This window comes from Rutilus rutilus (genome assembly GCF_951802725.1).
Source record: "Rutilus rutilus genome assembly, chromosome: 20".
NCBI classification, from domain to species: domain Eukaryota; kingdom Metazoa; phylum Chordata; class Actinopteri; order Cypriniformes; family Leuciscidae; genus Rutilus; species Rutilus rutilus.
The window spans coordinates 20847531-20863287 of record NC_140225.1 but is presented as its reverse complement, the minus strand read 5'-3'; the positions used below and the strand labels follow the sequence as shown (position 1 = coordinate 20863287).

The window sequence follows — 15757 nt, the reverse complement described above, 5'->3', positions numbered from 1 at the left end:
GTGTCCTCTAGGGGGCAGTGACGGGTGCGCTCGTGTCCCGGCAGCATTAGAGAGGAAGCAGGAGGAGTTCCGCACGCTTTAGGAGGCTTTTTAGCTGTTTCGGGAATAAAAAGTAGAACTTTTCCGACATCATGAACGGATCCGCACTCAGCGCGGCGAGCGTTACAGATATTACACTGAAAAGAGGCCCGGCTGGTAAGTTTGGCTCTCTCTTCGACTTCTCCTGCACTGTTGGAGCTGTTGAAACAGAGTTCAGTCCGGCGGTTCGGTTCTGTGCTGCTGGTTCGGCCCGCTTCAACAATACGTGCTGATTTAACAGGCGCCGTAAACCCGAAAAGATAATCCGGACACGAGTGGGTTCTTGCAGACGAGTAGATCGAGGTTTATTTAGAGACGTTTGTGTTATGAAAGCGAAAGTTCAGAGCCAGCACAATACACTATCAGCGAAATCGACCGACATATACAGACACATTTCTGGCAGATTCACACTATGTTTGCCTGATATTGAAGTCTTTCAGGAGTTGTGGGTCTGGATCTGTGCAGGTTCTGAGAGCTGACAGTCTCAGCTGCCTGTTGACTTTGATTAAACTGTTATATAATGCGTTGGTGTGTGTGTGTGTGTGTGTGTGTGACCTTTGTGAGGTTATGGACTGGACTGCTCTGATAGGTCTGGACTTTGACTTTGATTAAAGGGTATGACTTGAAAACAATAATAGAATCTCCATACGTCATCAACACTGTAGATCAAGTCAGTCTGTTCAAATGATACCAGGCCCACCCTACAATCCATTTGTCATATGTAAATTAAATTAGACTTAGACCCCTGGACTGGATCTGATATATTATTATTTAACATGATTTTACAATAAAACAATACCAGGTGCAAAACTGTCCACCAGTGTGCAGTGATGTATCGCTATCCTACATTTTGACATTCTTTTCTTTTTAGTTTCAGACTCTGTTGTCTTGCCGTACATATTCCGATTGATCTTAATTAAATTACATTTAAATTATATTTGAAATTTGAAAATTCACAATATCTGCCTAAATGCGTGTTATAGATTATTGAATGAATCATCCATGTATTTTTATTTATCCCCCCCTCTTCTAATGTTTAATCAAAATTCCGACGTACGTCACGATTTCTCTCTGGTGACGTATGCTGGACTTCTCCAATCATTGAGTGATACCCACATTTCAAAATTCAATCAACTACTAATTTATAGACACAAGTCCCCACTCTACATTTTGTTTTTTGATAATCTGGTTTCACTCGGATGTACGTCACAATTCAGAGGAAAAGATCTGTTGCTTTTTTCATTTCGTTGTGACTTTAAATTTGAGTTGTATCAACCTCTTAACTAAAATACATAAAAGAGCAAAGAAGAGGAACTTTGTAAAACTTTTTTTGCCTACTGATACAACATTTCTTACATTTATGCATTAGAATAGATATAAAATGTTTCTGATAGCGAGGACTGCATTTCACAGTGATGTTTTCCGTGTGTGAGTGTGATTTAAGAATGAGACCACTGTATCATAAGAAGTGGATCATGTCTGTTTGTACACCATCTCCGTTTCTTCAGAAATCACCTTAAGGCCTTCTGACCATAGATTAATCATGTAAGTAGTCCAACCTGGTGCTGTGTGTAACGTCCTCTCTGTCTCTGTCAGGTCTGGGGTTTAATATAGTCGGTGGAGTGGACCAGCAGTATATAATGAACGACAGCGGAATCTACGTGGCAAAAATCAAAGAAAACGGAGCAGCCGCGCTGGACGGACGTCTGCAGGAGGGAGATAAAGTTATTGCGGTAAAACCACTGTAATTTACTGTACAAACTCAACAAATTATACTTTACTCATGTTTAATTCTTAAATATCTGTGTACTTAACTGTGAATCAAAACTGCCACTTCACCAGAGCAGAAGTGGATACATTTTAACTTTAAAGGAACACTCCACCATTTTTTAAAATTCTTTATTTCTAAATTCACCGTCTTTCCTACATTTAGATAGGTGGGCAAACGCATTTTTGTCCCAGTGCATGCATTGTTTTAGTTTGGCAGCGCCGCCGCTAGCTTAGCTTAGCATAATGAATGGAATCCTTTGTTGCCAGCTAGCATGTCGTGAGTAAAAGTGATCAAAACATAAAAAAAATAATTTAAAAAAACGAATGACTTCTTGTGGCCTGCATATTCACAACGAGTACAAAAAGCAATGCAGATTAAAACTAGGCGATTTCCTAGGCAGATACTGACTTGGGACTATATTAGGGGGAAGCACAGGCGAAGCACTGCTGTTTGGGCGCAGAGATATCACGCAAGTGATGCAACACCTGAAATCCCCCCACGTTGAGCCTGGTCATTGATGGCAGTACCTTGTCCCACTCGCCACAGCACAGACACTCTATTTCAGTCGGCATTGGTTGACATATTCCCCCACACTCACACCACCAATTCGTGTTGACTCTCATCCTCACGTCCTCAGGCTGTTGAGCGATCGCAACCTCCTCCTCCTGTCGTTCTATTTCCAAAGCACGCAGCTCCTCCTCTCAAACTCTAATTCATAGAGGTATGGTTCTGGATCTTGACTATCTGAGAAGTCACCCTCTTGCACAAAATCCGCCATGTTCATCGCCATTCACTGTGTCTTCTGTAGGAAAAATAGCCAGCTACTATTCACGCCGGTATGTTGACGAAAGTTGGGGGATTTCAGGTGTTGCGTGATATCTCTGCGGCCAAGTAGCAGTGCTTCGCCTGTGCTTCCCCCTAATATAGTCCCAAGTCAGTATCTGCCTAGGAAATCGCCTAGTGTTAATCTGCATCGCTATTTGTACTCGTTTTAAATACGCAGGCCACAAGAAGTAATTCGTTTTTTTAATCACTTTTACTCACGACATGCTAGCTGGCAACAGAGGATTCCATTCATTATGCTAAGCTAAGCTAGCGGCGGCGCTGCCAAACTAAAACAATGCATGCACTGAGACGAAAATGCATTTGCCCACCTATCTAAATGTAGGAAAGACGGTGAATAAGCCCTATTTAAAAAAACGGTGGAGTGTTCCTTTAACTATAAACTATAAAATATAACTTTACATAAACGTTTGGAGTCAGTAAGATTTAAAAAAGGTCTCTTATGCTCACCAAGGCTGCACTCATTTGTTAAAAGAAAAACTGTAATAACAATAACTGGTTTCTATTTGAATATATTTTAAAATGATATTTAATCCACTGATAGGAAAGTTGAATTTTCATATATGCTCGTATTTCAAAATAAATGATGAGTACATGATTGTTTCGTGTAGATAAATGGCCAGAAGTTGGACAATCTGTCTCACGGTGCAGCAGTGGAGCTGTTTCGGTCTGCAGGGGAGGATGTGCATCTTCGCATACAGCAGCGAGTAAGTACTGCTGGCCATCGCATCTGTGATGTAGATAACATCTCTGGGAACTGTCAATCAATCCGCTTCACTTACATGTGTTTGTATATGTCTACAGCCTATTCTGCAGAACGGCCCCACAAGCTCTCGTGCCGATGGAGAATCTTCATCTGCTTTCGGTACATGGACATTGTATACTGTAGTCGCCCTGGCAGTAGTAACAGCAGGTTTCTTCGCTTACAAACGCTTTCAGCTGAACCACCGGGGGCCCCGAGGCCCGTTTTAACCCATCACATTTTATAGACTAAAGTTTTTTTTTTTTCTTTGAACTCGTCCAAACATAACCAGGGAGTGAAATGGAAACCCAGTTAATGGAAGCAGAATGTGCAAATTTTCTTTAATCGTTTATGCCATGTTATGATGACACGCATGTAGCTGTAAATTATTTTCACAATTAATTTGGTGATAATCATTGGCATTTAACCAGAATATCCAGCATGCCTGATGACATCGCATGGTGGAATAAGGGAACAGGGATGATGAGCACAGTGTTTGGATCAACAGCTGCAGAAATCTCTGTAATCCGAACTAGACAGAGGGGCCGCAGGCAGGAGACCGAGGCCGAGGTGGAGCTGTGTTTCTGGGCAGAAGACAGACCGTCTTGCACCTCCAGAGAGTGCTTGAATGAGCCTGAGGTTGTACCATTAGATTAATTGAGGTATTCTCTTGTACCTGCTTGTGCAAGAGTATGTGCGAAAGCGTGCATGATGTGGGTTGAGAGAATTGGCTTTTTTTTTTTAGGTTTTTTTTTTAAAATACTTTAATTTCTCACTCATCCATGTTGGAACATGCAGGATGAATTTCAGTAGCTGCAATAGTGTGGGAAGTGAAGCCGTTCAGTTTGTTCATTTGCCATCAGTGCTTGGCCTTGTATTTGCTCTTCTTCCCACAGGGGAAACAAAACCTAAAGGTGGAACTTGTTAGAATTCACAATCAGAATGAAAAAGATGTATTGTTGATGTTGTATATGGCTTGTGTTTCTGGAATCCTCTTGTACACTAATTTTTTTTCTTCACCTCAACTCGTGCCTTGCCAAGTTGACCTGCTGGTCTCAGCGCTGCTCCCTGTCTGCAGTTTTAGGGGCGGCAGCTCGTGCTGCTTCTGACTGTAATATCTGTCCTGTAACTGACAGATGTGTTTGTGTAGTCATGGCGGATCTTCTGCAGGTCTGTGTGGATTAAAAAAACACATGTAAAGGCAATGTATGAAGTGCTCATTCACATTTCACAGTTTAAATAGTGTTGGATTCACATGCATCAAGCATTGAATAAATAATTTGTTTGAAAATACAATTTGCTTTTTGCTTCTCAGTATTTGTAAAACGGCAAAATCATTGACTATTGACACTGACATCTACTGACTGTGCATTTTTCCATTTTAAGATGCAGAAATTAGAATTAATGTATTATGAGTGAAAATTAATTTACAAGTGTTTATAAATTAACATTGACCTAGATTAATGTTCTTTTAAAAAATAGCTTACCATTAAAAAAAATCATTGTTATATGATACCAAATGCATTAATGTTAACAAGACGAACCGTATGGTAAAGTTTTATTACTGAGGATGGACGTAAGGTCTGAAATTGTATGTTTTTGTTGTCAATTTTTGCGGAGGGACAAGTTGACCTTCAGTCACATTGACGAAAAACACGCTTCACACTTATGTTTCCATCCAACGTTGCGAATTTAAGGCAAAATTGGAATAAAGCAGTGTTTCCATCCCATGTGTTTACAAAATCGTCACATATTTTAGGTGTAGTGAATGAAATTCGTCTGCTGGTTAGTCCGGTCATCCAATCACATCCACTGTTGATGCAAAGTCACGTGATTTATTTGGTAAAGGAGTTTTCATCGTAGTTTATGCGCATGTCGTCTTTTCGTATTAAATGAATTGCGCATTTTTTAGAATGTATGCGCATCTTGGCGTTTCCATCTAGCGTTTTTATGTAATATCCCAAAATACGCATACAGAAGAAGCTCCATAAGCGTCCTCACAGCCCCCTTCAGGATTTCACAGGAATTCTGATTTCTTAAAGGGATAGTTCACCCAAAAATGAAAATTCTGTCATTAATTACTCGTTTCAAACGTTTCAAACCCGTAAGACTTTCATTCATCTTCGGAACACAAATGAAGATCTTTTTTTAATGATCAGAGCTTTCTGTCCCTTCATTGGCAGTCTACGCAACTACCACTTTCAACCACCAAAGGTAGTAAAGACATCAGTTTTAACTTTTAAGCCTCAGTTTTATGAAGGGACTTTTATGAGTGCTTTGTTTGCGAAAAAAAATAAATAAATAACCCAATGATTTTACCACTTTATTTACAAAATATTATTCTGTAAAAATATTAATATCCGACCGTCAATGGAGGGACATCCGAAGATGAATGAAAGGGTTTTAAACAACATGAGGGTGAGTAATTAATGACAGAATTTTTGGATGAACTAACCCTTTTAAGATGAAAATGTTATAATAATTAGCAATTAGAGTTAGAGATGAATAAATAAATATAATAAGATTTTACTGTCGTCATAAAGCTCAGCTATATCATTGTGTTCTAACTGGATTATTTTTCACTTTCATTAATACAGTATGCTACAGATTTTATATATACATAATGTGTGTGTGTGTGTGTGTGTGTGTGTGTGTGTGTGTGTGTGTGTGTGTGTGTGTGTGTGATAGTATAGTAATAATATTGCTGTCAAAATATTTTAATCCCTTGGCCATAACCATGACTCTTGACAGCAGATACAAAATATTTTGATACTGTGACAAGTGGGTTCAATTGCTTATGTGAGGGTTGGATGACATGCAGAGAACTGCTCTGCATCTGTGTCCCATTGAGATGACTGACTCACGATAACATGCTGTATGTGTGAGTGGATGGGCTGTGCTGCTGTCTCTTTGTCTGCTGTCTGAGAACAGAAGCACATGCCTTTGACAAATGACTAGTGGTATGTGTGTGTTTGTGTCTGTGTGTGTAGTAGTCCTCCTCATCAGAAATCAATACACTCAAAGGCAGCGGTGATCGAATGCACTTAAAGTAGGAGAGAGAAACAAAAGAGAGTGATAATGCAGTGCTTCCTCTGCTGGAGTCTTATTACATTATGGCTAAAGCAGAAAGAGCGGTTGCATCATGGTTAAAGATTTGGCTTATTTACATTTACTTCTAACGTATTTAGAATATTGAATAATCAGTATTCTAAATGACATAGCCTACCTAAAAAGACACCTCTCTGTTCTGTAATGCTGTTTCATTATTTAAATGGCTAAAACATGTCTAACACATTTTCCTTCATGCACTTATGTACTCTACTAGATAAGACTTAACAGTGCAATTTTGCTCAAACACCATCAATCAAATACTAAACCTATAAAACGGACAGCCTCACCATGTTATGGGTTATACAGTAAGCATTAAAGCCATCTCCCTCTCCCCCTCTCTGTCACAAATAAACCCTCTGAGAGCTATGCACCAGCTTAGATGAGCTCCTGTAATAATGCACTGTCAAAAAAGTGTCAAATTCACTGTAAACAATGCATGAAACACGATGTAACTGCAAGCAAAAATAACCTCAGCTCTAAACAAATGTAATGGCCTGCAGAAATTCTAGAAATATGTCTTCTTCATAAAGTTCTATACTTTTCTTTACTACAAAACCATATTTGTAACAATATTTCACTGTAATCGATATGGACTGCCTTGATACATATTTATTTTTTAGTAAATTATAAGGCCATGCAGACTTTTTACAAGTAAAAAGTTACTTCTTTTGCAGAAAAATCACATGTATTGTATTTTAAAATATATATATATATATATATTTTTATATATATATAATACCTTATGTTACAGTTAACCAACGATCAGGTAGCATTTATCATTTTCGTTATTATTTTAAAAAAATTGTACAGTTTGTAGTTTATGTCTGTTAACATATTCTTCAGATGCCATTTTAACATAACACTGTTATTTGGAGATCGGAATAATACGCATCGCCCCCGCCCCAAAATAACGCTCTGCGCGGATGGAGGAGGGGGATGATGAACGCGCTGCGTATTGATCGTGATGATGATGATGTAATAAGCGCACGCTCCGCTGATTCTAGTGCACACTAGATTCCTCACGCTCGCGACCCGGCTAGAGTGATGTCACCATCAATAGAATGAACCGTGTTTAGGAATTTTCACACCGCGTCCGTGCTGCTCAGCGCGGCCTCCATGAGGACAAACCCCGGGACTGCGGCGCTGATGGCTGTTGGGGTCGGAACTGCACCAAGCTCCCTTCGACATCACATCTGCGACCCCAGCGCTCAGACAAGCGGCAAAACCCGTGCAATCGAAACACGCGCGAGCGCGCGCTTCTTTACAGCAACATTCTATATGGAATATTGGTCATCTTAACGGGAATTCAAACTCCTGATTTGGCTGACAGCCAGTCGTTGTGCATCACATATCATCTGCGCCCTTTCAGGACTTTTTTGGGTTAGTGTCTACCATTGAAAACCGGTGAAATAGGTCTTATTCGGTGCCTGTGCTCTATTCCCCTCGCGCTTACCGGAGACTGTCCGCGCGCTGCGCACTCAGAGGCCACAAGTGCCTGTTTTCTCTGGCTAGATTCACCATTGATGGAAACTGATGCCCTGTTGCCTTTCCTCGCCCGTGCCTACCTCTGCAGCCGCTGTTTCTCGGTTAGTAACCCGACTAGGCCCACGAGCCCAGCGAAACATCTCACAGAATGACTCTCTGATGGATAAAATGAAAAGAGTGGGTCGTTTATGTAGTGTTTTGGAATTTTGGATGTTGGAGTAGCGACTTTGCTGTGTTTTTATCTTCTTTGGATCCGAAACCCGGGTGCGCGAGGGGCTCGAGAGCAATAAACGCCCGTTATTTTAAGGGACCGCGCGCTTCTCTCTCAGGATGGCAAATGAGCCCGTTATTCTTAATGTGTATGACATGGTAAGAACTTTAACCATTTCATTATTTCATCCTTTACACTGTTTATCATAAACCTCGTTCCTTTTGGGCTCTAATTTTGCATTTTATAAAATAACAATAGAAAAGCCTTGAGGAATGGTGGTCATGGTGTAGTGATGAAGAATCTGGGCTGCTAACACAGAGGTTTCATTTTGAAAGCACGTTTTCAAACCTACTGTGAGTGTGAAGCATCTTTGACAGCGGTATAGATGACAGCGCGTGTGTTTGTACTCCCTTGCTCGAGGAGGCGCTGTAACCCCATCACAATCTAAACACTCGCCCTAGATAGAACAGTGATTGTGGCAATCCAAATGTTTATTTAGGAAGTAACACTTCTTATCATTAAAATGCTGTATATTTTATGCAATATTATGTCATAAAACCCCAAGACAGACATTTTAACATCAAGAAAGTGACTAATGGGTACACATGGACTTATTAGTTTATTTTACATTTAATAAGACGCTATCTAAATACTATATCCAAATCAAAGTATGTATTATAAGTTAATTCATGCATTCCTGTGTAATACACACACTATATAAAACACTGGGGTGGGATAAACTAGTATCTGTGTACATTAAATCATGTTCTGCATGTTCTATTATTCATGAAGGGCAGCTGGTGCACCTTTTTGGCCTCACACATACATGTTTTCTCTCAAGCTTCCCCAGCTTATTGTGTGTGTGTGTGTGTGTCAGGGCTTTGCACCATTCATTGATTTGAATGCCTTGTATATAGCTAACAGGATGCAGAATATAGATAGGTAGATAGATCCAGACATAGAGAAACAAATACAGTTACAGTTAATTAAAACATGATTGTATGATGATGTCGTTCTCCCTCTTGCTCTCTTAGTACTGGATAAATGAATACACCTCCACTCTGGGTATTGGAGTCTTCCACTCAGGAATAGAGATCTACGGCAGAGGTAGAGTGACATATTAAGCTTATTCAATGATTTAATATTTTTCTTTTATTGCATCAAACTCTAGACCTATACTGGAACCTCAGTCCCATCTGTAAAGAACTTCATTACACACAGTGGAAAGGGTTGTTTCAGCTACTGGGACTAATTAGTGGACATGGTAGACAGTTTCCATTACTGATATATTTAGAGTGTCAAATAAAAAATACTATGACGTGAGGGTGAAGATCATTTAGAACTGAATGAGCAACTGAATATCATTCATCATTTCAGTTTTTTAATTTTTTATTTAAGTAGTAGTAATGAAGTGGCCACATTTAAAGGAACACGCCGACTTTTTGGGACTTTAGCTTATTCACCGTATCCCCCAGAGTTAGATAAGTCCATACATACCCTTTTCATCTCCGCACGTCTGACGCACCCACCGCTAGCTTAGCTTAGCACAAAGACTGGAGGTAAATGGCTCCAGCTAGCATACTGCTCCTAATAAGTGACAAAATAACGCCAACATTTTCCTATTTACATGTTGTGATTTGTATAGTCACAGCGTGTACAAATAACAAGGTCACATGAGACACAGCTATCTTCTAACCGTATACAAATCACTCCGCCCAAGTAGCAGTGCTTCTCCTTCTGAGAATATAGTTCCCCAGTATGTATATGGTTAGAAGATGGCTGTGTCTCATGTGACCTTGTTACCTTCTCGAACAAGAAAAACATTTGACTTGATTTTGTTAACTGGGAATTGATTGGATAGATGATGTGCATTGATAAATAAAAAACAAAAAAACAAGAATCGTCAATTTAGATTTTTTTTGCCGATATTAAAGCAGGGCCTTAACCACCATAAACATTGAGAGGGACAAAATGGCCAAATTTGTTCCCACCAATATTTGATATTCTTGATGCTGCTCTGTTTGTTGTTAGGATGAGAAAAAGTTAAATTTTTAGGCTGGTTGCCTCTGCGGTCTAACTGCGCTCGTCAATGTCAAAATGATTGAGATGGTTAATCAAATCAGATAAGGTCTGTTCACAGATACCACGTATGAATTCCAGCATGACACTTACATTTTTAATGGTGAAAGAATGTGAGGTAGGATGTAAGTTGCTAAACATTTAATATTTATCATAGAAATTTTAAACGACAAAAAGGAATATCCAGGAAAGCAAACCACTCCACTTTATGTCAGATTTTGCTTTTTTGAAATTAAAATAATAATTTACGTAACTGGATGTGATGAGACAATAAATATTTGTTTTTGACATATTAGGCATTGACATATTTCAACTAAGAGTGAATTTGTGCATGTTTTAAAATAAAGATATTATTTGCTAATAGTTTAGATTGATTACTGTACAAAGTACCTCCCAATGTTTAAGACAGCCTGGATTTAAAGTGAAGTATACTGTTCTTGTTAAATTCCTTCTAAAGTGACAGTCAAATTTTTTTTCACAACCTACATTATTATTTGCTGTTTTGTTTCCATTAGAGTTTGCATATGGCGGCCATCCATATCCCTTCAGCGGCATTTTTGAGATCAGCCCTGGAAATGCCTCAGAACTGGGGGAGACTTTCAAATTCAAGTGAGTTTTACACAACCACATACATACACACACACACACACACATATACAGTGAGGAAAATAAGTATTTGAACACCCTGCTATTTTGCAAGTTCTCCCACTTGGAAATCACGGAGGGGTCTGAAATTGTCATTGTAGGTGCATGTCCACTGGGAGAGACATAATCTAAAAAAAAAAAATCCAGAAATCACAATGTATGATTTTTTAACTATTTATTTGTATGATACAGCTGCAAATAAGTATTTGAACACCTGTGTATCAGCTAGAATTCTGACCCTCAAAGACCTGTTAGTCTGCCTTTAAAATGTCCACCTCCACTCCATTTATTATCCTAAATTAGATGCACCTGTTTGAGGTCGTTAGCTGCATAAAGACACCTGTCCACCCCATACAATCAGTAAGAATCCAACTACTAACATGGCCAAGACCAAAGAGCTGTCCAAAGACACTAGAGACAAAATTGTACACCTCCACAAGGCTGGAAAGGGCTACAGGGAAATTGCCAAGCAGCTTGGTGAAAAAAGGTCCACTGTTGGAGCAATCATTAGAAAATGGAAGAAGCTAAACATGACTGTCAATCTCCCTCGGACTGGGGCTCCATGCAAGATCTCACCTCGTGGGGTCTCAATGATCCTAAGAAAGGTGAGAAATCAGCCCAGAACTACACAGGAGGAGCTGGTCAATGACCTGAAAAGAGCTGGGACCACCGTTTCCAAGGTTACTGTTGGTAATACACTAAGACGTCATGGTTTGAAATCATGCATGGCACGGAAGGTTCCCCTGCTTAAACCAGCACATGTCAAGGCCCGTCTTAAGTTTGCCAATGACCATTTGGATGATCCAGAGGAGTCATGGGAGAAAGTCATGTGGTCAGATGAGACCAAAATAGAACTTTTTGGTCATAATTCCACTAAACGTGTTTGGAGGAAGAAGAATGATGAGTACCATCCCAAGAACACCATCCCTACTGTGAAGCATGGGGGTGGTAGCATCATGCTTTGGGGGTGTTTTTCTGCACATGGGACAGGGCGACTGCACTGTATTAAGGAGAGGATGACCGGGGCCATGTATTGCGAGATTTTGGGGAATAACCTCCTTCCCTCAGTTAGAGCATTGAAGATGGGTCGAGGCTGGGTCTTCCAACATGACAATGACCCGAAGCACACAGCCAGGATAACCAAGGAGTGGCTCTGTAAGAAGCATATCAAGGTTCTGGCGTGGCCTAGCCAGTCTCCAGACCTAAACCCAATAGAGAATCTTTGGAGGGAGCTCAAACTCCGTGTTTCTCAGCGACAGCCCAGAAACCTGACTGATCTAGAGAAGATCTGTGTGGAGGAGTGGGCCAAAATCCCTCCTGCAGTGTGTGCAAACCTGGTGAAAAACTACAGGAAACGTTTGACCTCTGTAATTGCAAACAAAGGCTACTGTACCAAATATTAACATTGATTTTCTCAGGTGTTCAAATACTTATTTGCAGCTGTATCATACAAATAAATAGTTAAAAAATCATACATTGTGATTTCTGGATTTTTTTTTTTAGATTATGTCTCTCACAGTGGACATGCACCTACGATGACAATTTCAGACCCCTCCATGATTTCCAAGTGGGAGAACTTGCAAAATAGCAGGGTGTTCAAATACTTTTTTTTCCGCACTGTATGAGCCATAAAAACCATATCACAAGTCCTGTTTTCTCTACAGAGAGGCTATAGCTCTGGGTACAACAGACTTTGCAGAGGAGGACATTGATAAAATAATGGAGGAGCTGGGAAAGGAGTTCAAGGGGAACGCCTACCACCTGATGCACAAAAACTGCAACCATTTTTCATCCTCGCTGTCTGAAGTCAGTTTACTCTCCTAATGACTTTTTCTGTCTTTCTTTTATAAATGATTGGACTAAAGGCCATATACAACCTCACTGACTGATGATGACATATATGCTTGTAATTTTTCTACACTCTCACATCATTTTATTCTCTCTCTCTCTCTCTCTCTCTTTCTCTAGTTGCTGTGTGGGAAAGAGATCCCACGCTGGGTGAATCGATTGGCATATTTCAGCTCCTGTATACCATTTCTGCAGAGTTGTCTGCCTAAAGAGTGGCTCACGCCTGCCGCGCTCCAGAGCCATATCTGCATGGGCCTTCGGAAGGAGAACACACACTCCCACACACACGATTCCAGCGACGATGAGCCCTCATCTGCCCCAGAGGCAGCCGCTGGAACCTCACACAGCTGCAGACACACCCGTGTGTGATCTCACGTACACACACACAGTTGTACGCTAATTTGAACACACATACACTCCAACCTCTGATCCTGCTGCTACAGCGCCTCCTGCTGGGCTGGATGAACACCAGACCTCATGGCGTCTCTGAAAGGGGAAATCAGTCATGTTTTTTCTGTAGAGCCTACAGGGATTTAAAAACCTTGCAATGGTTCTCTTAAAGTTTTAGAATTGTTTGATTTTCTACTGAGATTTTAGGGAAATCAAAACAGTGTTTGCCATTTAGTGTTCTCTCTCTTATAAGTAGGACATTATGAATGATGGGTGAACATGATGGACTGCCCCTGCTGGTGTGTGACAGCACTACAGGCCCCTCAAAAATACTGAACTTTCAGTAGTCAATTCATTTCTGTTTGTCCCTTTGACTTTTAATCTCATCTGGGTGTTCTTTAGATTTAGCCGAGTTTGCTGTGTATTTAATTCTTTTCTATTTTGTGATAGAATAAAACAGTGTGTCATCTGCAGAGGAATTTACATTCCTAACCTTACTTTTTTCCTCAGTGACTTTAGTAATATAAATCTGCTTTAATTTAATGATATGATGTCAAACTAATGCCATCTTTGGTTTACGTTTATTTTATTTCGATATCTTTGGCTGTATTTGTTTTATATTTAAGTTAAAGGTTTTCAATGAATTTACAATAAAAGGGCCGATGTCATCACGTGTCTCACACACTGACAGCAGTTGGAAATTGCAGCCTTATAACTGTAAGCCATTGATATGCTGGACTCAACTGAAACAAAAGCCCCCTGTTTTCCTGTTGTTAAGGACACAAAGGGGGCATTTGTGAGGGTGATGGTGGGGGGTGGGGGGTGGGAACGTGTGGGTGGGGTCTGCACATCAGGTCTGGTATCAGGAGGCCTACTGTACAACAGTGTTGTGGCTGAATGCGAGTGATTAAGAAAGATAGGGAATGTGTGTTGCAAAGGTGTTAATTGTCATTTCTCTTGACTTAAGTTATTGTGCTTTCTGGCTTTTAAAAGTGCAGACTGAAAAGAGTGATGTTGATGTTAAAATGAGTCATCCACACCTCACTACATGACTTTTGCACGGATTGTTGTCCTGATTTTCAGTCGGGAGGAGTCAACACCAGTTGCCAAAAGTCAAAGACAGGCTGCAGATTTCTCTAAAATCACGTTGTGTGTGATGGGCACAGACTCCAGTTTTTTAGCTTCAGACTGAGTCCATCCAGTCGGAAGATATTAAACATGTTTCTGCGTGACTTTGTTGTGTTTTGAAAGACTTGAAAGTCTGGTAGTGTGTGATCTTCAGTCATTTAAAATGGCCAGTTTTCCTTTGTAACCTTTTACAACATCAGCAAGTGTATGATGCCTAGCGGTTTAAAATCTCTTCAGATTTTAAAAGTAGTGAAGTGTAATCCAGCCTCAACAGTAAATGAAGGTAACAACTGAAGGTTGTAGGGTATTTTCAGGCTCTGGAATAGACCTTAGTAAATGTAGATGCCATATCTAATTTTTCACAAATGAAAATGAAGCTCTAAAGACAGATGCACAGTTCGTTCAATAGGTTGACTGACTTGGTCCTATAGCAATTTTCTTAATACATGTCTTACCACAAATTTTGTTAGAAAAGCTCATTTTCAGTGTTTCGCCAGCTGAAAGATCGATAGTTACAGTTAAGAACATTAAAATGTGTTTATTTATGAAATATTAAAAAAGGTGTATTCATTGACTATGGTCCATATCAGAGTAAATTATACATCCCTCAGTATTATTTTGATCTTTCTGTGCCATTTTGCCTCTCTCTTTGCAAATCTTCTCTAGAAGCCCACCTTTGCCGCTCAGGATGGCATGGCATTGTAGGTGGAAACACCACTCATGAGTCAAATCTATGGGAAATATGTTTTTGGTGAAGTATTTATAAAATAGAATTTTATATTTGAAATATGATTCTGTTTACTGTTATTTTGTCAAAGATCTTATCAACCTGTAGAGCCTAATTCTTATGATGCTATTTTTGTTTAATTTAGTCTGAGACCACAACTGAGATCTTTTACTACAGCAAAGACCCATTTTGTAGGCATTCCCCACTGATGCCATTTCTAGCCTGGATTAGTACTTCTTGTTTTGATGTGATGGACAATTTCAGATATTTACAGATGAATATAGAGAATAAAGAAACTAAAAGGCTTTTCCCTGAATGTTATTGCTGTCACGGGGTGGAGAAGGGGCATTGACATTTCTGAATATTTTTAAACATGAATTAAATTAATTCACACCTGAGAGTCATTGTTCTCATGTGACTTGATATGTTCAGCAGAAGCCTAAAGATAATCAGGTCATGGAAACTTCCAGACTGGATCAATCCGGCTCCAACTGTGTTAATCGAGTTAAATGCTAAAAGTATAAAGTCTAGCAAATAAATATCTCACAGGACTTTTGATTAAAATATATAACTGGTATAAGTATATACGAAGACGTCGTAAAATGACCATTTTCAGTGTGTTTACGTCTTTACAGTCTATGGTTTACGTACGCATGCACGAGACTCTCCTCCCATTACCCTCCCCCCCTGCGCGTGAAC

At 39.8% G+C, this 15757-nt stretch overlaps 1 protein-coding gene across 1 annotated transcript; it reads left to right on the top strand.

Moving 5' to 3' along the window:
* LOC311279712 (deubiquitinase DESI2-like) lies at positions 1-13342 on the top strand. Its single transcript, XM_084391391.1, has 7 exons — positions 1-195; positions 1675-1811; positions 3304-3399; positions 9276-9348; positions 10836-10929; positions 12630-12771; positions 12934-13342. The coding sequence occupies exons 1-7, from the start codon at positions 132-134 to the stop codon at positions 13180-13182; spliced, it is 855 nt and encodes a 284-aa protein (XP_084247517.1). The 5' UTR covers positions 1-131; the 3' UTR covers positions 13183-13342.
* Positions 13343-15757: the final 2415 nt, after the last annotated feature.

Bases quoted from the DNA above. Each gene is read 5' to 3' on its own strand.
- LOC311279712 (XM_084391391.1), top strand. From the start codon at position 132: ATGAACGGATCCGCACTCAGCGCGGCGAGCGTTACAGATATTACACTG. The intron at 196-1,674 runs GTAAGTTTGGCT...TGTCTCTGTCAG, and splicing joins ACTGAAAAGAGGCCCGGCTG to GTCTGGGGTTTAATATAGTC. The intron at 3,400-9,275 runs GTAAGTACTGCT...TTGCTCTCTTAG, and splicing joins ATCTTCGCATACAGCAGCGA to TACTGGATAAATGAATACAC.